Source organism: Dermacentor silvarum, chromosome 7, assembly GCF_013339745.2.
Source record: "Dermacentor silvarum isolate Dsil-2018 chromosome 7, BIME_Dsil_1.4, whole genome shotgun sequence".
NCBI classification, from domain to species: domain Eukaryota; kingdom Metazoa; phylum Arthropoda; class Arachnida; order Ixodida; family Ixodidae; genus Dermacentor; species Dermacentor silvarum.
Genome location: NC_051160.1, coordinates 29453852 through 29476307, shown reverse-complemented (window position 1 = coordinate 29476307; position 22456 = coordinate 29453852). Strand labels below are relative to the sequence as shown.

The 22456-nt window shown below is 44.6% G+C and overlaps 1 protein-coding gene across 1 annotated transcript in view; it reads left to right on the top strand.

The window, feature by feature from the left end:
* Window positions 1-22456, top strand: part of LOC119457836 (ninein-like protein) — a 486287-nt gene that overhangs the window by 89417 nt on the left and 374414 nt on the right. The window contains 3 exon segments of the mRNA XM_049671015.1: window positions 900-1343; window positions 5000-5256; window positions 7584-7718. Coding sequence (XP_049526972.1) covers window positions 900-1343; window positions 5000-5256; window positions 7584-7718 — 836 coding nt within the window.

Below are 22456 nucleotides of genomic sequence, written 5' to 3'. Positions count from 1 at the left end.
GGCATGCCTGCTCATGTCTTCACAGTGCACATTGTATGCTGCATGCAGCTGCACTTCCAAGACATCCTTGCTCATTGTAGAGGCAAAAAAAAAAAAAATAGCTATTTGGACAGCTCCCAGTGTGCTGCATGCAGTTTTGAGATTGAAGTTATATCTGCCTTGTCCTATCTGCGTGGCACCCTGCTAGTGGTGCCTGTGGTCTGCTGGGGGGCAGTCTGAATGCTTTTAATTAAATATCTATGTGGTTGCTGCAGAGGTTGAATTAAAGTGCTCTGCTGGTATTATTTTTTTGTTCTTTTAATTATGACAACCCGGGTTCCTGCCAGCAACTTTTTGAGCGGGATTTTTTATTGAAGAACAAGAAGAAAGCCAGATTGAGTTCTGCTCTGCACGCAGGTTGGGGAACAAGTGCCATCGACATTTGGTTGAGACTTGCTCATCAGCATGTACTTCTCGGTGGACGTGCTGTCATAATGAAGCATCCAGTGCTTTTTTCTCCAAGCATGTGGTCTTCCTCACTGCGTCTGTTGGCACCGTTATTAAAGCTGATAAAAAGATGTAGACGATCATCCTGAATGTGCATTACTTTTAACAGAAGTGCGGATTTTTACAAAACGTTTCCTCTGCTTTGTTATCGCCACATGAGAATAGTAAACTGGTATTTTTAATTTATTATGCACCCCCATAAAACCGAGTCTTGTGCACCAAGGGAATTGTAGGTAAATTCTTCTGCTCATTGAACTTTCCGGCTTCTAGCTTTCAAAGAAAATTGCCAAGTGTACTTGACGTGTGTTCAGGTAAATGATTGTAACAGCTATGCATCTCAGTGTCATGTCAACTAGGGCTGTAGAAAACCACTTTTGTGTACGCTAAGGTTGAATTCCTGTTTTTCCCCACAGGATACTCAGGCCAAAACAGCATCAAGTATGCCCAAGGCAACTGCAGCCATTCTGCCGACGGGCATGCTGTCTTACCCGGAGAGCGGCTTCGACGACGCTGGACAGTTCACGGGAAAGTTCTCCTCGGGTGACTTCAGCTCAGCCTCGGGCCTTTCGAAGGACTCTGCAGAAGGAATGAGGGAACTCGCATCGGAGGGGCCCTTGCTGCCTCCGGCATTGTTTGCGACCGGTTTTGACATTGCGTCGTCTCCCATGTTTGGACAGTCGTTCACCGTGGGCGGTGGCTCGGAGTCGGCCGAGTCTAGCCTCACGCTTCTGGAGACGAATCCGGAGGAATACCTGCGAGCCACGTGGCAGAAGCTCAACGTTGGGAGTGATGGCTATCTCCATGTGGACGAGTTGGCGGGTGTCTGTGAGCACATCGGCATGGAGATGGATGAAGAGGTGTGTTATGAAGGTCTGAATCATGGTTGATGGTGTTTAACATCCGAAAGCAGCACAGGTATATGAGAGTTTTTTTGTGAAGGGCTCCGGATTAATTTTGTTGACCTTGCAGGGTTCCTTAGTGCCCACCCAGCGCTCAGTGCACAAACATTCTTGTATTTCACTCCCATCAGAATATGGTCTCTGCAGCTGAGAATTGAACGCCTGAGCTTGTGCCTATTGGTAGAATGCCACCACAGCCTGTAGTTGAGGGAGCTGACTGGCTTATACAGAGATTCTGACCACTGAAACAAAAAGACTTTCACTTTTCAGCTGCTGGCGTCTCTCAGAGCTACTGTGCTGCTCTGGAAAATCAAATTTTAGTCGGTCACTGCCGAAAGGGCGCTGGTCTAGCAAAGTCTAGCTGTTCTAGCTGCTGCTGCTGTGATCTAAGGTTGAGATCTGAAACAGTTGCAAGGTGAATGCAGTACAGCAGTGGTGAGGCACGCAAAAACAACAGACATGAACATGTGATTCTGTACTGGCTAGGGGTGTGCGAATATTAGAAATTTTGAATATGAATAGAATAGCCGGTGCTATTTGATTTGTATTATGTTTGTGTCCAATACATATTCGATTTGCATTCGATTAGAGAATTCACTATTTGAAATTTTCGAACATTCGTTTGCGTACTGATTTTGACGCTTCAGAGTCTCGAAGGAGAGAGACCGGTAGAAGTGGTGACTGTTCTGAATGATTGTGCTGCAGGTGAGCTGCAGTTGTTACACTGAGGCATCAGTTTCTGAGTGACCATATGGGCAGGTAACTTCTGCTGAATAATTTGTGGTCATTCATTAAAATCGTCAGTTTTAAGCAGCCTGGTATAGTAACTTGTCGTCTCGTTTTAAGCAAAGCAATTAATTATTTGGCCAGTCTCACTGCATTTGCATACCTGTAAAACAATATAAGGGCCTGTAGTATATGACACTTCTCTCCTTAAGCGAACATAAAAAAGCTATCTGCATCCCTTGCTTCATCACTGTCGTTGTCATGACGCTCCAGATAAGTGAAAGCAGTTTTGAATTTGCAACCTCGTTAGTTGAGCTGTGTCCAGTTGCGAACAGCATTCTATGGATTTATCAAATAACTAAATAACCTATGCAAACTTTGTGTCATCTTGTTTAGAAATGAGAAAATAATCCTGTATTCGATTCAATATATCGGAGGTTCTTTTTCTCAAATATTCGCATCTATTTCGATTCAGACATTTCACTATTCAAACACCTCTAACATTGGCCTTAAGTAGCAGAGTTATTTATGTTACTGGAACAATTTCTTCCTGATAAATTGCATTCAAAGGGATCATCCAGCCATACCATCAAGCACTCTTGAGATCTAAAGTGCATTTGTGTTTTTGTTTGTTGCAAACGGCCGACTGTATGTTTCTGGGGTCATTAATGAACTGAGCAAAACATTCATCAAAAGAATCTTCTTGCTTGGTCGTGGTTCAGCTGAAAGAGTATGACATGGGCGGCTCATAGCTAGATATGTGTTCATAGATAGCGGTCGGAAATGACAAAAGCTACACAGTAGGATTTAGAAACCTAATCATACTCAAAGAATGGAACAGGGTGAGGTGAGAACTCACTGTGAGGCATAAAAGATTGCTTCAGTTCGGCTGCGCTTTCTTAACTAGTTCAGGGAACGCAACACTTTTGTGCTTAATTTGACAGTGGAGCACTTGCAGCATGCACTGTGGTCTTCGGTTTGACTTCATGCTGGAGCCAGTTCAGCACGAACTCAGTTTTCCTGCTTTCGCTACATTGTAAGGGCAGGAGTCATGCAAGCCCTTTGTAGGTCACTGCATGGTGGAGCACTAGTTGATTATGCTCGTGGACAACTTTCTGTGTCAGTGAAGGAAAAGCTACGAAGGTGAAGCGCGTGTGTGGCAGCGAATGCATGACAGCGCTCTTGAAGATAGTCCCACAGTCTCACGCTCTGGTAGCTCCAAGTATTCTTGCTCTGGTAGCCGACTAGCATTCCTGGACGAGGATATGCTTTGCTTTTAAGCATTTCATTTACTACAGCACTTATAGCATACGAATAAAACAAGATAACCTACTAAGCGTTACATTCTCATTTTATATTCCTGCCTTGCTCCTATGCGTTTTGACAAATGTGCAACTGTTGCTAGAAGCAAGCTGTGCTTATTCGGTATCTGCTATGTGAAACTGACTGCAGGAAGTGCTGCGAAACTGCTTGGCGACTTGGCGCAGTAATGCATGCACAGAAGGTCCGTCCCTGTAGCTTTCTCTTCACTGCCGCAGGAAGTTGTCCGCGAGTCTAATGGTGCACAGATAGAAATGTCTCCCGCTTTGGTTACAATGGTTGGCTTTAGCTGACGTGAGAAGGTGGTGTACAAATTCAATGCTGGGATGGTTGGCGGGACAAGTTGGTAAGGGCTTAGGGTGTGTGCCAAGTAAATTTTGTTTAGACTGCATTCTCTTGGGATGCGTTTCCTGGCGATAACGGCACACCCAGGGCCACCACTTGCTGCCCCTGTGTAGTGCAGACATTCGCACACTTACCTATAGTACTCAGTCACCACACTGCAAAGCAAACAGAGTAATACCAAAGCAGGTACTTGGTTCCCGATACCAGACTGAAGGCTGTGCGACTTAGTTGTCCAGATGATTGCAGCAACGCAGAACATTTTTCATCTCTCAGTGCACCAGTCAAATACTCTTGATAAGCGTGTGTCACATCGTACTACAACGTTAAGGTTACTGCAAAACTTAAATTATAATACTTCTGGAACTGCCCCTGTGTTCATTTATCGAAAAGACCTAAACACCCACAGCCAGGTAATAGAGCACGTTTAGTGCTGCACTTTCTCCTCGAGTTGCGAAAACCAGGAAGCACGCACATACCACACTGCACTTGCATGTCGTGAATCTGTTCAGCACTGTGCACAGCGCTCTTGAGAACTGGTTCATAGAGTGTAGCCAAATCGAAGGGACCTAAATTGTTGAGGAATTGAGGGACACATGTGATGTCATGTGCTGCCACCTGTGCAGGAGTATACAAAATGGATGGATGCTTTAGATAACTGCGCTTCAACTATTGCCTTTCATGCTGCGAGGATTTGGCCAATCTAAGTCTACCGAAGGCAACCTTCCATTTACAGTTACGTTATTGCAGGTTAAAAATTATTGAACAAGGCTGAAACGCTTGGCAGCCTCTCAGCAGCTAGGTAAAAATGCCTGCCACTCAATTATGTGCCAGGGAATACTGCAATGCTCATTAAGGAATGCGATTTGACATATAACTGGTCCTCTGAACAGCCGCATCCAAGTTTCCAACGTGTTCTGACAATCACGGCAGGTATTTCTCCTTGGTGATGCACGTAGTATTGGCTGCTGTGTCGTGCCATGTGTGTTTGCTTATAAGCTCATCACCACTTGGGACCTTCTAAATAATTCGTTATACAGGTCACTTCGTTGTAAAGGTTGTGCACTGCACAGCTCACAACATAACCGGGACAGAATTATTCCTTAGTTATAGAAGTCATTTCGTTGTAGAGGCGCTCGACTGTAATTGAAACATTGATACAGTTACTATGCAGCACGGCCATCCTTTTGAGAGACTTGTGATCGTTTGGTACCAACTCATTGCAGATGATTGGTCAGCTTTTCCACACACTGGACTCTGACCAGGACGGGAAGATCAGCTTTCAGGAGTTCCTTCAGGGCATGTTCCAACACGGCCGAGCTCCCGGCAGTCGGAGCGTCACGCCGCCGCCCCTGGCATCTCCTCTGCCGCTTGTACCACCCTCCCCTACGCCCTGTGCCAAACAGCTCGGCCCGTCCGACCGCAGTGCTGCCAACAAACAAACCGGCTCTCCAGGCCATCACCGTCACCACCCCAGCTACCGGTGGGTTGTATGTACGCTGTGGCTCGTGTGGTGATTGTTGTGAGAAATGTCCACCCGGAACCTGGCATTCTGGATGGATCATTCTTGTGGCTTTATTGAGGGAGAAGACGCGAGCCGCTGTGTTGGCACTAGCGGCGAGGCTGAAGCTCGGGCTTGCTTGACTTCCCCAAGCTACACTACAAGAACTGCAAACATTGTTAACAAGCTAGCTCCAAAGGGCCACTGAGTTTCAAATACAATGAAACTCGATTATAACAAGCAGAGTGATGTATGCTCTATATCTAATACACTAAACACGTTCACTGATATTTATGCGAAATGACTCTTTCAATAAGCACTTCAATAAGCGCTTCAATAAGCACTTTAATAAGCACTTCAATAGGCAATTAGATACTGTTAACCTCGAGCATGTGCGATCAGCATTATAGAGCTGCCCGCCAGCGCTGCTCACTGCTTTATGAGCTTTTCCTCGAGTGTCGTCTTACTGGGTTGGACATATTTTTATCGTTAATTAACTTTTATCTATCGGGTAGTTGCGCTGATTACTAATGCTACTGCTAGAGTAATGTCGCTGTGGGGCTCAGCACAGTTTCATAATTGTACCGTGCCCACTTGTAGTTAACAATTCTTTCCTGGGCACAGCTCACCCATTATTTGTGCATTTAACTACTCTTTTCTGTGAATGTAATTTCCTGCTGCCATTAGCTGCATTTTTTCTTGCCGTGGTTTTAATAGTGCTGTGATTATCTATCCTAACAATCAGAGTATTCATCGTGAAAGAAGGTAAGGCGTGCAGACACGGACAGAAGAGACGAGAACCAGACAACACAAACGCCGACTACTAGCTGTAGGGCGCACTGTGGCGGAAAAGAAAGAAGATAGCAAAACTTACTGCACATGCTCAGGTATAGCAGTGCCACCTGTCAGTCAGGCACATGTGCAGGCCTACGCGAGAGGTAACTGTTTAGGCATTTTATTTCTTCTTTATGCAAGTTAACCGAAGGCTGGCTCACTGCACGCCTTACCATGTCTGCACGCCTTACCTGCTTTCAGAATGGATCCATACCAACTTGCTCAACTTTCTGTAGTTCAAAGTATTCAGTTTGAGGATTTCAATTTCAGTTTTTTTGAACATTGTATTGTGGCTGAATACGATGAGGTTACTGCGTTTATGCATGCACTAATATAGAGTTCTACAATAGTGTTCTCAAGCAAACATAAACACGTTATATATAAGTAAAAAAAATAGTGTTGTCCTCACTGTTCATGCTGAATACTTTATTGCGTTTTTGTGGCTTACATACACAATGTTAAAGTACATTATTTGGTGAGTTAAATGCACGTAATGTTTATGTATGCTGAGAAATACTGTCAAACATGGCGGCACCCGTGGTTCCCGCTTCATTGTGTATTGTCCCAGTGGTTGTGCTCTCATTGTCGTTGGTCGCAAATAAAAGCTGAATTAAGCTTTGCCTGCTCAAGTGTGCCAGTTGGACGGGTGCCAGATAGCATTGTGTGTATTGAAGTAAGCGGCGCTTCTTTTCCTACACCTAGAAGCAGAACAGTGTTCAATGTTTGGTTCAACATTAGAAGTCCACAATTTTCAAACACAAATGTTCGATTCAGTTGAAAACTCTCGCTATTTGAACACCCCTACTGGTAACTATTTTGGACAAGTCAAGCTCATTCACAATCATTGCATCTGCTCTTTAGCTTTTCAATTATAGAGAGCCCGCTTTATTCTTTTGACGTATTGATTGTAGGTGGTATTACCACACTGCGTTGGTAGAATTCAGAAGGAAATCATTTTTGTGTGACGCTTTTGCGTCATGTTGTAGTCCAGCATCAGGGCGTTTGACGTGTTCGCAACAGGTGTCATCGAACACGGAAAAGAATAAAAGGAAAGTTGCGCCTGTGTGTCTAGGGAGGACGAGCTTTGATGTTATTCTTACTCTTAATAATGCAGAAATTGTACACAAAGCAGCTCAGTCAACATTGTTGCCATTACCAAAGTATAAATGGTTTATATACAGGCCATGTGCATGTAACATGTTCTGGTTGTGTTTTCGCAGTAAACTGTGTTTGTGCTTTATGAAGTTCTTCATGCTTTCTGTTTTGAAAACTTTGAAAGAACAAAAGTGACATTTCTTGAACTGCATCATTAAAAAAAAAACTAAGCACAGAATGAGCTACAATTATGCCTCGTGACTTCTGTTCCTTTTTATAGAGTGTCATCTACTGTGCGAAAGATTCTCTTTGTAGTCACTTGCATATGTATGTTTTGGTGCTAACACATGCTTATTACCTTTACTCAATCTGAAATTTAGGCGGAATCGTGGCGTTCAACAGTTCAAGGACACAGCCGCAGCTGACGACGAGATGTCTGACAAGCCTGTGTCTGGAGCTGTTGTGCCAATATGGGAGTCGGGCATCTTTTCCAGCATCGACCCTGACAACACTGGGTGAGTAGAAAAGAATTTATAACCATTTCTTCTTTTTCAGCTCACAGGCATTCAAGCTGAAAGCTTCTGCTCACAACTTTTTACTGGTCAAAGGAATCGCAGAACTACACCCTTTGCCATGCATGTACAGTCGTCATGAATGTGAAAGGGTACAGCTAAATTTTTTTCAAATGCTCGTAGGGGCTAAACACACATGCCCTCTATAAAATTGTCCAATTATACTAAAGTTCAGTAGGAAAACTTATTGTTATGTATGAAGTTCCTAGCTTTGAACCTATGCATCATCAGTTATCGTCGTTAGAAAAAAAAATTGCTGCTCCCTTTCATTGTGAAGACGACTGTACATGCAGGACAACTTCATGCTGAGCTGGCGTCTCATTTCTCGATGGACACTGGAGCAGTCCAGCAAGAAACTTAATCCCAGGGCACGTCACAATCAAGCATTACAGGAGTCAAAAATTGGTTGAGCCTGGGAAAGTTGACGTCTCAACGATACGGTTGTTGTCATACCATCCGCAAATGTAGTCTAGGGTTGGTCAAAATATTGCCTGGCCAGGAAAAAAATACATTGTAGGGATCATAAACGTTGTCACTGGCAATCAAACAAAAATGTACTTGGTCAAATATATAGGAACACAAACTTCTTAAATAATGTCTACCCTGTGTGGCGGCGAACGAGGAGGCTGTAGCAATGGTCAAGTTTCAGTTTTGCTTATTTGTATCTTCATTGACGAGGTCTATATGATTGCTAGAATTTTTAGAAACAGGGCTATAATTCGTACAACTGTTAAAAGTAGACAGTGCCGTGTAGAGCTTAAAGCACATCGAACCGCAATGCTCAGTGTCCGCATGTATCAATTTGTGCTTTGATTCAGTCCTCGTAACACACTAAATCGCAATATATAACAAACACGGATATACCGAAATATTGGATATAACAAAGTAAATATAAAATGTTTCTCGCCAAAGTCAGCGAGTAATGAATATATGCTTATAACGAATATTGGTTATAACGAAGGCATTTTTGTGTTGGATGGGAATTCATTATAATGTGGTTCAACTGTATAACTGTGCTGCTACTCTCTTTACCAATGGCTGACCTTGGAGGAGAAAAGACACTGGCATTGTCCATGCAGATCCAAGTCAAGAAAGCAGGTGTATTTCTCTCTCGCCCTAGCATGATTCCAGAATCGTTTCCGAAAGACTCGCCTGACTGCCTTTTTTGTGCACATGCCTGCATTTTGAGATCAAGGCCATGACAGTTGTTTCCGGCATATTGGAAGTCGAAGTTCTTTCTTGCAGTCACTGTGTTTCTTGTTGGCATCTGTGCATTCCCTGTGTGGTGATGTGTATTTAGTGCTGCTGGAAATGGGTCTGACTTGACTTATGGATTTTAGACCTTCTATGTCACCGAGGGCTTCTCCTAGAGTTGGTTCTTGTGAAGCGCTGAAGGTTTATCCACTGCGTCCTGGCATTGTGTTTGTGCATGTCGTCTTGGGGCCTCCATGCACACTCCGAGTTGCCATCTTCTGGCTATCATGCTGCATGACTGTTGGCCTTGCACCTTGCTTTGTAAAGTTGGCCTGTGCTGCTGCTCGGCAGTTTCTATGTTCTTGTGTTCATACAAATTGTTGCGTGCACGAAAGCTGTGCTTACTGGTGCATTACATGCTGCAACTTCTGTGTTGCTTGTCCTAGCTCGGTTGAAAGTTTTCAACTTTTGCAGCGTTTTTTTTTTTCTTCATTCCGGTTGTTGTAGTACTATTTCACTACTAGCAGGTGTTTTCAGTGGTACTGATTTAGTGATCGTCCCCTTAAACAAGCATTTTGTAACAAAAAGATTAAGAAAAAAGCAAGCATTAGTGCCTGGTACTGGTACACGTGTAAAATGCAGTTGTTTCTGCATGTCAAATGTTCAATTTTTTTTTTGTTGTGATTGCGCATTGTCATAGCATGATTATTTCGTTTTATTACACCTGGACTGCGATGTGGTGCATATACCAGAAGCCTGCACTATCCTGATGTGGGGACCACTTCCTGGGCTTATTGAACCTTTGGTTTAAGTGGGAAACTGTCATGTCACTACCAGCTGCAGCAGCTTCCTGAAGAGTGAGCACACATTTTAGTAGCAGAGCTTTTCTCTGCTTTAATCCATTTTCTACCATAGCCAGCAAAGTGCTGACTTCACCAGAGATGACCATATTTAAACTGACAGTTAAGACCTTCTGTGGGAACTGAAGTGTAAAGGCTGCTAGCTTTTTTTGATAAGTGTCTTTTTTTTTTTTTGCTATGTAAATCAGACTTACCTGATGCAACTTTATCATAACCAGGGTATCAGCGATGAACAAAATGACACAGTAGTTCAAACAGGTTCGCTTTCATCTACGTATTGGTTCTTGACTGGTGGCAGTTGTCGATGCTCTGGTTAGTTTCTTGTTTTCTGTATTCAAGGCTCTTTATGTTATGGCATTTAATTTACAATATTGGTGACTATTGGAGGGGCATTCTACAGAGGGTCAAGGTACTCTGCCCTGTTGCACGCCTAAACTAATTTGGGCAGCACTTCTATCTAACTGCAGTCATAAACGAACTCTCGCCTTTTGATGACGACACTCTTCAGGAGCAAATGGTGTCAGGTGATGACAGTGCGTAGAGAGCAACAAACCTTTTTTCTTTCTGTTATTTCTGGGACTTGAGGCGTGACAGAACATAGATAAAAATTAAATAGCAATCTTGAACCCCCGCTATGAAAGCTTATAGGACAACTGCAACGCGAGTTCACTTTGGCTAAATTGGCTATAAATAAGTAGTGTTGTAGCAATCTTGGCAACGTTGCAAGGCTGGTACTAATTGTCCGATTCTCTTATTAACAGCCTTTAAATAGCAACTAAGCAGATGTCGAGTACCACCTGGTGGTGTGCGAATATGACATAAATTTCAGCACGTTACCTTCGAGATTTCCAGCATGCCACGGGCACTGTTCAATCTCGAAGTTCATGCCGATAAGCCATACTAATTCTCTATGTGTCCCGCCGAGTGGTAATGGTGTTATTTTTATTCATTCTTTTCTGTTTCATTGTCACAAAGGTCTGTTTTTGCTAGCTTTTCCTGGTGCATCCACTAGTATGTCAAAAGGCTGCCACATATCTACGCAATTCCAAACAAGGCCTTATACGTGGCCCAACATTCCATTGCAATTGGCCTATAACTAGGTGTAAAACTTGCACAGTAATACCCTGTGCCTAGCACTTTTAAATCTATAGTACCCACTGTAATACAAGGAACTCTCCAACGTCGAGGAGAATCAGCTGAATATAACTGTAAGCTCTTAGAACAGCAGAGATGGTGGAAACCACTTCTCCGTTCTACTTCATGATGTGCGAAAAAGTCATGCTACAGAACTCTAAAATCTGCACGCGGACAAACAAGCGGGTCAATAAATGAAACACACGGGCATAAATCTTTGTCAATAAAGGTGTTTTGTAACTGGAGACACTGAGCTGCCTTTTAACTTACCCTGTTGTCGGCTTTCAAGACGGAGCAAGCTAATTCTGCTTTCTGCACAGACCACAACGAAGTGGGCAACGCGGAGCTCCACATCTGGTACTGCTGATGTTTCGGTGCAGAATGGAAGTGATGACGATTTGATGAAATGGAGAGAATTTTCACGCACTTGCATGCAAGATCTATAGTGTTCTTGGAAGGACCCTGCATACTCTAAAGGAGGTGTCACATATTCTTTTGATTTTTACACAGCTGTGAGCTAATGGAACAATGGTAGTGTGATTTATGCTTTGTACAGCTGTACTCAATTGTTCGGCTTGCAGTTTCCAGCACTGACTACCAGGCTAACAGCACCACCACTATACCTTGACATTCGTGATAAGTTGCGTCCATCGATGAATTTTTTTCGCTCCTGAACAAGGTTGTGACATTTCTCATGGCAGATGTGAGGACGCTCGACTTTGCATTTCCCCATGTTTGCCTTCCCTGTATGACTCTCGCGTCGCCTGGTATACGACTTTCTCGAGTGACACATGCTGTGGCGGAAGCTGGTGTTGTAGTTGTTTAGCTACGACAAGAGATGGTGCGAGACCTAGCGCAGAACACTGGCAAATCAAGGGTGCAAGTAGTGCCAGAGCTGTGAATGGGTGCCCGAAATCACGTGGGGATTGCGAACAACACTAAAGCGTCAAAAGGCAGATGCCATGCCGGCACTAAAATCAGTGGTATAGTGCTCGCAAGTTTAAAGCTTGCCATCTCTCCACGAAACAGTTGTTCTGATGTCGTAGCCTTCCCTAACAATCACACAAGCAGGACTGGAAAACTGACGCAATGGTCAGGATGTTCAACCACTAACATCTACAAAAAAAAAAAAAGGAGAGATAGAAAGAAAGCTGTGGGAGAAAAACTGAAGAGGGGCCAACCTAACTTGCAAAGGCAACTGACAAGTCATGGTTGTCAGTGAAAATGAGGATGCGAACAGGGAGACAAGTCTGAAAGGATGACATTTTTATTCATTGTTTCAGTGAACCTTTCTTCAATGCAATGAGAAAGCAAGAGCTGCGCAAACCTTACGTTCGGGTCACATGAAAACAGAGGAAGGTTCCCTCATCACTCACACCAATGCACTTCAACTTTTCATTTTTTTTTCTTTTCGCATCTTTCCAGTCACAAAGCACGCAAGGTTGTGCAAAAAATGTCCCTCTACAGAACCTACCGCTTTCTGCCTTTGGCACACGTATCCTACTTCTAGACAAGATGAAACGTTCACCCACACACACACACATGCGCTTGTAATGTTTTTCCTGTTTTTATATATATCTGGTATCTGTGTGAATCCGTGTAAGGTGTTCTGACGTCAATTGCATATTTCTCACACAAGGCAATTCTCAGCTATGTGGCAAGGTTTTTTTCAAGTGTACGTCTCGAAGTATCAAAGTGTGTTTGTGATCGCAAATCTCCTAAGATGCGGCACTGACACAGGCTGTGTAAGGAAATAGCGCCCTCTACGGTAAGCTGTTTCAGAAGCTACTCTACAGGCCTAGCAAGTTTACGGAAACACTCAAGCAAGATTGATTGTGAGAGATCGAAAAAGACTTTAGCCGCGGCTGGTTCGACTAGGCCTATTTCGACTAGGTTCGACTAGGTCGTGTCAGGTAGCCGCAAAAGGTTATATGTGTTGTCGCAACGTGCCACTTTCTCCGTCACTGAAAAGCGGGAGACGACGGAGGTCTAGGAGCGTCACCAGTAGTGCGTATTTTTGTCACGGCTATGGATCAATCTTAGAAGGTAAGCGTTGTTTTGTCACTTTGAGTGACTCGTCTTCAAGATTAGCATAGATTACTAAGCTGCTGCTGCGGCCAGATAAACACATCGGCTCCAAAACCTTTCCACAGGTGTCGAGTTGTGTTTTTTCCTCGGATATAAATTATTGTCAGTGTGGGCTTGAAGTGCTTACAAGGAGGAATAAAAAAAAAGGCCTAATTATTTTTTTGGTTGTGAAACTTTAAGGAAACTCAAGGATCAAGAAGTTCTTTACAGCTACTATAACAAACATGGATATAACAGATTATAGGATGTAATAAAGGAAATTTAATATGTTTCTCGCTGATATCAGCATGTAACAAACATATGCTTATAATGAATATCAGCTGTATCAAAGTCCAGTCAAGACAGAAGTTCACAGGAAGATGAAGACTTGTAGTGATTAACAGTGGTTGAACAAGGAGTGTTGCTGAAGCCAACATTTCGACAAGGAGAGTTGCCCTGACAAAGAAATGTCCACTTATTGAAATGTTGGCTCCAGCAACATTCCTTGCTTGACCACCAGATATACCGAAGGTATTTCGATGTTGGATGCAACTTCGCCACAGCAAGGTTTGACTATATTTACGAGTGTTAATTTACCCTATTTCAGTAAATAATGTCAATTTTGGGCTAATGTAGTGAAAGTCATTCTCATTCTAAAGGGTGCAAGGGTTAGCAGTGGAAAGTCTTATTTTACTGATGTGCGGTCACCTCTAGTGCAGTTCATAGTGCCAGTCACGAGCAGTAACAGAACCAGACAGTAAAGCACAGAGGTCAACAAGGTGTTTGTAAAGGTTAAACAGTCCTTAGCAACTCTTTCACTATTTCAGCAAGTTATGCCATTGTGGTACTGTCGGGACAAGGCTAAGCACTGGACTAGCATGTACAGCCTGGTTCATTGTTTAACGGAACACACAAGTCTAGACAATGTGTGACTTACTCCCTCTGGCGAGTTTCGAAGCGCCTAGCTTTTGCAGCAAACAACATTTTTTGGTTGGTGCTGCTGACACCTTTTCGACACTCCTGCGCAGTGCATTGACATAGTTTCAGCCGTGACATAGCTTCACATTCCCACACGATTGTGTGCAGTACATGTTGTTGCTTGAAGAGAAATCTTCCACCTTCTGCGCTTGTGTTACTCTAAGAGAGGTGGTAAAGGCAGATAAATTTCCAGCCTCGATTGCCAGGCTAAACCAGTCTGTTCCAACATTGCTGCCACCGCCATGCTTCAGCTAACACTTGAACCTGGAGTGAGAGCATCGAAGTGAGAGCCACACACTGGCATGCTCCCTTTAACAGTGGGCTGCACTGTACATGTTCATCAAAGACAAAAGCCATAGGAAGAAATGCACACATGGGTACAAGAAAGATAAGTGGATAACTACTGGATGCAACTGAAGTGATTATTGCTTGCGCAGAACAGCTGGGTCAGTAGAAAGGCCACTTTAGACAATGTTAGCTGCCCCATAAAAAGGGATGCGCTGCACAAACCAGCATCGTAAAGAAATGAAATAACACATCACAGCAAGTACATCAGTAAGCTGTCTCTGGCTTCAACAGAAAATGAGTGTGTTAGCACTTTTGTATCAAAAGGACTTTTTAGGCAAGGTGGTGGGGTCTGCTAAACATTATTTTTTGGGGTAGAAAAAGAGACGTACAAAAGAAGGACACAAACATTAAGGCGCTTTGTGGGTGTCCTTCTTTCGTATCTCTCCTTTTGCACCCAAAAATAATGCATAACACTTTTGGATAACAACTTCTGATAGTTGAACTTTCAGATTCGTGGTTTTGAAAAGGCAAGCATACAAAACATGCTCACAAGAGGACTGAAAAAGAACAACGCAAACGCTGTGTTTTGAACGCCTGCCTTTTCAATGCCATGAATCCTTACTAACTTGCTCGGCGTCCTGTTTTTCTGAATCTCCAAATATACTGATCTGTACAGCGCGTGGTGTTTAAGGCTTCGCTAACGTGGCGACATGTGTGCCAGGTTTTGACATCGGTGTTCTGCACGAAGAATAAACATTTCATATGTAGGTTCGCCATGTATGGAGTTCAGTTTCCTCGCTGAGGGAGTTGGGTGCACTCTTGCGGACAAACTAGCGAATGGATGCTGACGCAAAGATAAGAGCTGTACAAGACAGGCACGCAGACTTAAGTAAAAACTTTTCCAGGTCTTGTTGCATCCGCTTCTCGACTTAAGAGTGCAGTTGCAGCTCTGGCGCTCGCGTTGGACAGTTCTCCCTCTATGTGCGAACTTCAGTTCTCTATTCGTTCTTTGGTGGTTGTCCCAAGTCTCTTGTGCTCCCATGAATGTGTCTTTTTATTTGCTGGCTTCTGGCCAAATGGCCGTTCAGAAATGTAAACCTCTTTATCAAGCATGGCGGGCCGCTACAATCATCGTGCAGGAAACTGAGCAAGGCACCACGAGTGAGCATGGTTGCAGCGTGCTGTGGATTCATCATCGTCATCGTCAGCCTATATTTATGTCCACTGCAGGACGCAGGCCTCTCCCTGCGATCTCCAATTACCCCTGTCTTGCGCTAGCTGATTACAACTTGCGCCTGCAAGTTTCCTAACTTCATCACCCCACCTAGTTTTCTGCCATCCTCGACTGCGCTTCCCTTCTCTTGGTATCCATTCTGTAACTCTAATGGTCCGCCGGTTATCTACCCTATGCATTACATGGCCTGCCCAGCTCCACTTCTTCCGCTTAATGTTTAATGGATTAGATAGCATGAAAATCTTGTCTACAGCAGCCTTAGGGGCTCTGTTTGCGATGAAGTTCAGTGTGACTTCAAAGGGACTCAAACTGCAGCATAGGCTCTTGAGAGCTGACTGTACGAGACTGTAAGCTGTGGTCTCTTCAAATATGTTACGAAGTCGGCGTTTAACTGCGCATGAATTGATGCAGTAAAGGACTGTCCTTGTGCAGAAATTGAAACTTTATGAAAAGTTGCCGTTTTTTTGAATGCTTCAATTCTCAGCGTTGCAACCATCTGATTTCGTAACATCCGCTGAAGGTGCATTGAAAGAGCTCGTAAGTGTTTCTTGAACATTGGTAATAAGCAAACTCATCTGTGCGCGTAATTATCATACTCTGCACGAAGCATTACTGCTGTGCTTTTGATGCAGAACTCTGAATGATGATGGCGAGACCGCCAGATTGTATAAAATCCCTGTGTGGTTCACGACATAACACGAAGTTAAATATTGTGAGGTTGCCTTTGAACTGGCCCAACACTTTGCCATTCTCATGGTTATAGAAGAAGCAACCGTTACAAAAGACCATTAATTTCCATTGTCATATGTACAGCCAGTTGTGTATGTCCACTACACGAATTGTCACAACATTCCTGGGGCACTAAAATCTAGCTGAGGTGGTCATGTTAAAGTATTATGAAGCAATAATATATTGCTTGCATTTCTTTTTAATTTAAAGGATCGCAATTGTCCTCGTGAAGAGTTCTTGAACATGATTAACTTTACCTCTAGTTATTATGTATATTTACGCAAACAAGCAGTGCTTTACAAAAGGACAAAAGATGACATACATGAGCACTAACTAGCATAAAATATGACACTTAAGAGTTGCCAGAGTGTGGTTTGTAAAACGTGTTCTCTTGCACTTGGTGATGCCTGCATTTACGTAGCCTTCCACTACAAATAAACATTACAGCTGATTACAGCTGCTGGTCAGCACTTGTTTGTGCTGTCTCCTCTTGTCCTGTTGTGTGATTTTTACCACTGTTGTAAAGCGTGAGTATATATCAACTGGCCAAAATTAGCACTCGCAGTAAGTCTGTAGTTGCTACAAAAACTTCAATAAGAAACGAATACTTGCAACACCCATAAATGGCAACATTGGGTCAGCTTTTCTTGTTGCGTTTGATGTAATGTACACTTTAACCGTCCCATCTATGTAGCGCTGCTCACATGTTTATTAATTGTGCAGAAACTGGCTCCTGTCGAGCTTTTGTTATTCATGCACAAGGAATACCTGTACACGTTTAGCTTCGCTAATATGAAAAATATCTTTGCTTACCGTATTACAGAGTACTGCAACTAGCCTTGCTAGCACATCGACATGCCTATATGAATTGATGTGCACCTTTAGAAATGTTGGCATGGCACAAGAGTGCTAAACTTTGTGGTGCACACTAGCAGTATCTTAACAGAATGGGACAGCTAGTGTACAGCACACAGCAAATTTTCATTTATTCATTTCCAATACCTCATGCAAATCAAGCCTGCCTTGGCTTTGCACCCAATGTTGCAGTGCTCGCTGTAACTGGGGGGCCTTATCCTGATACCAGTTTGCACCGGGGACTGTTTTCTCGCAGTTGACTCGCTTGTGCACTTGTGAATGGCTTATGGCTTGTCTGTGTGAAAAAAATTCAACCGTCACTTCTTGGCTGTTGTCAGGTGCTGATCAATAATTAAGTGTTTGATGGAAAACAATCTGGTTATCTAAGTAAGGGCATGACTGGAAGATTGGGCCACAGACTGAAGTCGAAACAAACATCTTTCATTTCGTGTTCCATAGAGAACCATTTCATTTATTATTACCTTGAAGGCCCGAAGGCATTACACAAGGGTGGGGGGGGGGGGGGGGGGCAATACAACAGTGTAAGGTAAGCAGTCTAGTTTCCCTTGTTTAGGACTTCTGATGTTCTGGTTTCCATAGGGAACCCTCGTTTTGTATAAACCTCAGAAGCACTGTGAAAAGGTGCTGTATGGAACAAAGAACATCAGGAGGTTTTTGTTTTGACTTCGTCAGTGACTCACTTTTTGTTGTGCTGATTGATAGCTCGTGAGTTCAGCAGACACTACCACACGTAAAGTGCTTGCTGAAATAAAGCTTCAGGATGCAGTCTGACTGCCATGTTATGCATTTATACTTCACCTTTTTGACCCATGATCACTCAAGGTCACTCAAGGTGCCCCTGCCCGGAACGTAGGAGTGCCCTCTAAAGGCTGTGCCAGAGCTTCATTGCTTTCATAAACGCTAAGATTTCTTTAGAGATTCCTGTGGCCTAGAAAAACGTTGGTTTCTTCCTTGGCAGTTCAGCTGCAAACGTGCTCACTTGTACACTGCGACCACTGATTTGTTCCTTTCATGACATAAGCTGGATTTCTGTAACCCTACAATCCTAACGAAGCGTGGAAATAGGCTGATGCACCTAGGGTGAGTGAAATCAAACTAAACTCTGCTAGACCTACAATATTGTTCATTTGCTCCTTGGCAGTTTAGCTGCAAACATGCTCACTTGTACACTGCGACCACCACTTTGTTCCTCCCATGACAGCAGTTGGATTTTACGTAACTCTGCAATCCTAACGAAGCATGCAAATGGGCTGATGTAACTACAATGAGTGAAAGCAAATTAAACTCTGCTACGCCAAGAATATTGTTGATCTCCTCCTTGGCAGTTTAGCTGTAAACATGCTCGCTTGTACACTGAAACTGCCATTTTGCCCACGACAGCAGCTGGGTCTTATATGACTTTGCGATCCTAACGAAGTGTGTAAATGGGCTGATGTACCTAGGACAAGTGAAAGCAAATTCAAACACCATTGTGATCGCCACCACTATGCCTTAGCTACGTTCAGGATCCCTGAAAGGTTTGCTCGAGAATTGGCAAAAATGTTTCTCAAGCTGCCTGTAGCAGAGGCACATGAAAAATACACATGCCTGCTGGGCAAGACCACACTATCTGTGACACAATCTGACATTGCTATTGAGAATGTCTGGTTCACTGCTCCTCGCTACGTGTAACAGAAGATTCACCACTGGCGCAGTACTTCGGGTTCTTCCGCATGAATTATTGTGATTGGCATCTTCGTCAGGGTATGGGGGCAACACTGGTACACAGCGTTGGTCACCGTCCACAGCACTAGTGATGGTTAACATGTCAACACGCATTTTTCAGCACTTTTTCACGGGTGTCATTTTACAGGCAGAATTAGCTTTCAAAGGTAAATTCATTTGAGCTCTACAGCGGTGTTGCGGGAACATTAGGGCACATATTGCACAATTGTCTGACTTGTTAATAAACTTCTGCGAAGCTTCTTGTTTTACGGTCGTAGTTTGCGGATGCACCTGGAGATGCGGTCGCACAACGACTGTTTGGTAATCTCCAAGCGGGACGTGTGGGTGACACGTGTTGCCATGGGAGTTGCTGTAACCGGAAGGCCCTTACGTGACCCCGGCTAGCGAAAAGTTGAGAACTGTGTTCGTTTGGGACGCAAGAGCCCCCTTTTTGCAACATTACTTGGGGAGGGAGTCTGCCGCAAGTCTTCGTAATGTCTGCGGAATGTGTCGGTCGGCCAAAAAAAAAAAAAGACTTTGATGATTGTCGCCTGAGAGGGGCGGTAGAACAAGGAGAAGAGACAAAAAGCGACGTCCGAAGTGACGAAAAAACACTGTCTCGTTCTGCACACGATAGATATCACACGCGGGAACACAACACACACGAACGCGCACACAACACTTGTCTCAGTAGGTTTCTTTTTTCTTCCTTTTTTGTTTCATTCACATAAGTTTCTTCACGTGTCGCGCCCGCCATCACCAAGCGTCGACGTCGCCGGCGATTTCGGTGCCAAACCCTTGCTCTATGCCGGTGTCAGTCACCTCTTATAGACGAGGAAAAAAAAAACTGTCTGGCGCTCTGTAGGCGCCTTTCTCGCATCTCAGCCTAGCTGGGCGAGTGGTGTGTATTGCGAAATAGGTTTGGACGTTCCCAGTGCCATCGCGGGGGGCACTGTGACGCCGTCGTAAACAGCGCAGCGGGCGCATCTACCCGTGTCGGTCGGCCTTTCTCCTTTACACGTGTTGTGCAGTGTTGGGTAAGCGAAGCTTCCCGTGTCGCTTCTGCTGAAGTCGTTGGCGACATTCTATGTTGAAAAAAAAAAAAAAGATATAACGAAGAAGGCAGGGCAGGCTCGCACAGAGCCGGCGGCCCGGGCTCAAACGTTTCGTCTTCCCGGTGGAAGGTGACGGATGGGGTGGGGGCTGGCGTCATCCGAGCTCCCGCTGGCCGCAGTTCCCGTAGTCTTGCTTGACGTCCGGCGCTCGGAGACGCCGGCCGATTTGACGGATGCCGAGGGGTCGACGTCTGTAGCGACTCCTTTGTCCTCCAATCTCCGGCCTTCGTCGCTGGATGCTTCGGACCGATGCACACGAGTCCCCCCCCCCCCCCCCCCCTTTTTTTTTTTTGTTATTACGTACATCGTTTGTCCCCCTCCGTCTTTTCCCTTCACGCGCTTTCTTTTTCTGAAAGCGGCTCGTCTTGCCTCGGCTCTCGTCGTTTTTCGCCGGCTCCAGCCTACATTCGATGCGCTTGCTGTCCCCTTAGTTGTCTTGTGGCGAACCCTCCCGTCTTAATGCCGGGTTGGCTGGGATGTCTTGACCTTTATGTCCGAGATCCCTCCTGCGCAACGTTCTTGTGTTGTTCTTTTTCGTGCGCAACACCGGGAAAAACGAGATGTGGGGAAAAAGAAGGCTTCTCGTCTTTCGGGACGCGAACGGATGTTCCATCACGTCGCGGTGGAGAGGCCCGGATGGACGGCAGGAATGCGATGCCATTCGTTTTCTTCCGTGAAGTCGGGTTGTTTTCCTTTTACTCGTGGCTTGCTCAGGCGACTGTATTGCGGAGGCGATCGTCCAAAGGCTCGCACAGGCTTACTGACTATTCGGTTTTGTTTGGCCAGCGATTCGAACGTTCTTGCCTCAATATTATAGTAGTCGCCGGCGAAGTTATCCTGCCACACGCGGTGGCAGGGTAACTAGTGTGAATATAGGGTATTATTCTGGACGTTGACGCAGGGTCTTTTTTAGTAAGCCCAGGTCAGGAAAAATTCCTTTCTGCCAGTGACTCGTCATCTTTTCCGATTGGAACAGCGCACGTTGAACGAGCCACGTGACCAGCAGCCGTCATCCCAGAAACCACTGCGTTAGCTCCAGAAACGGATTGCGAGACTTATGTAGAAATGTTCTGCGTCTCTCAGGATGATACCGGCTTGTCAGTCACGACGTCGCTATGGAGGAAAACAATAAAAGGCGGTGTACTTTCTCAGAACGTTCCATTTCTTTCAGCCTTGGTGCTGAAGATTTCTTCTTCCTTTTTTTTTTACTCCTCGGGAAAGTGGCTATCAGCAGCATCGGGCAATCGGGTTGTACAGCGGCAGTCGCCCGTTGGGGTGAAAGAAACGGTAGTAGACGAGCATGAAGAAAATGCCGACGACGAAGCTGCCGATGACGCCGATGAGGAGCGGAAGCCGGTACCAGAGCACCGGGTCGGCGCGGAAGTACCACAGCACGATGAGGGCTGTGTTCTCAAGGAAGGCGATGACGTAGTAGGCGCTGTACTTGTACCGTGTTGGCTCGTCCTGCGCGGGCGAAAAAAAAAAAAAGAAAGAAAGAAAATAGAACGGATGAAGCTCGCGAGTTAAAAGAGTATACTGACGACATTTTCGACTCATCACTTTTTTTTTGCTAAGTGAGGGTCCGGACTCTCTAAACATAAAAAAAAAAAAAAAAAAAAAAAAAAACACTGACAGGCGTCAGAGCGTCCTAAGTATTTTACTTTGTTTCTGGGACTCAGTTTAGATTTTGGGGCCCAAAAGGTAGATGCGTCATGTCGTCTCGATGCGCTGGCTCATGACTACATGACGTCACTCGCTTACATCCTGGCTCACGACTGACATGACGTCACCGGCTTATGACGTCATGATGCCTGGCTCGCTCCGGTCCTGCGATCGCCGCGGCGGCCGCGCGCAGCACTCGTGTCTATTATTCTTTTATAGAGAAAAGTTGTCATACGTAGCCTTATTGCTGCACGGCGTCAGCAAATTTTGCTATGTGTCATGACGTCACGATAATGTCGATGAGACATTTCTAGACAAACTTTAGTATCAAATTATGAAATGTCTTGTAAAGGTTTCCTAGCCTTCATACTTGCCGAGTGCCATTCTTTTGACGTACAAGAAGGTAGACCTTCTGTAACTTTAACATATGTGTCGTTATACATTCTTTAATTGCCAGCGTCCTCTCGAGGCCGCGGTGGACAGCTTTTAAGTGACGTCGCGTGACATCACACGTGTGCATTTTCGGGACAAGGGGAGGTCAAGAAAAACAACGCTTATTTCGCAGCCTAAGACATTAAGGGGGGACGTGGCTTTGAAAATCAACTTCCTGATTTCTTCATGGATTTTGATGAAAATTGGCACAAATGTTTAGAATGTCTCCCTGATACTTCCATGAAAGTTTCAGAGTGATACCTTGAGAACATTTTATTGAGCAGAATTTTTCTATCTTGAACTTTCTGGAGGGCCTGGGTAGCTTAAAAAACATGATGGAAGGCTCGTTGAGTATTGACTGCATAGCTCAATGCGTGCTGAAGGTCGTGACAGTCTTACTTTTTTTTT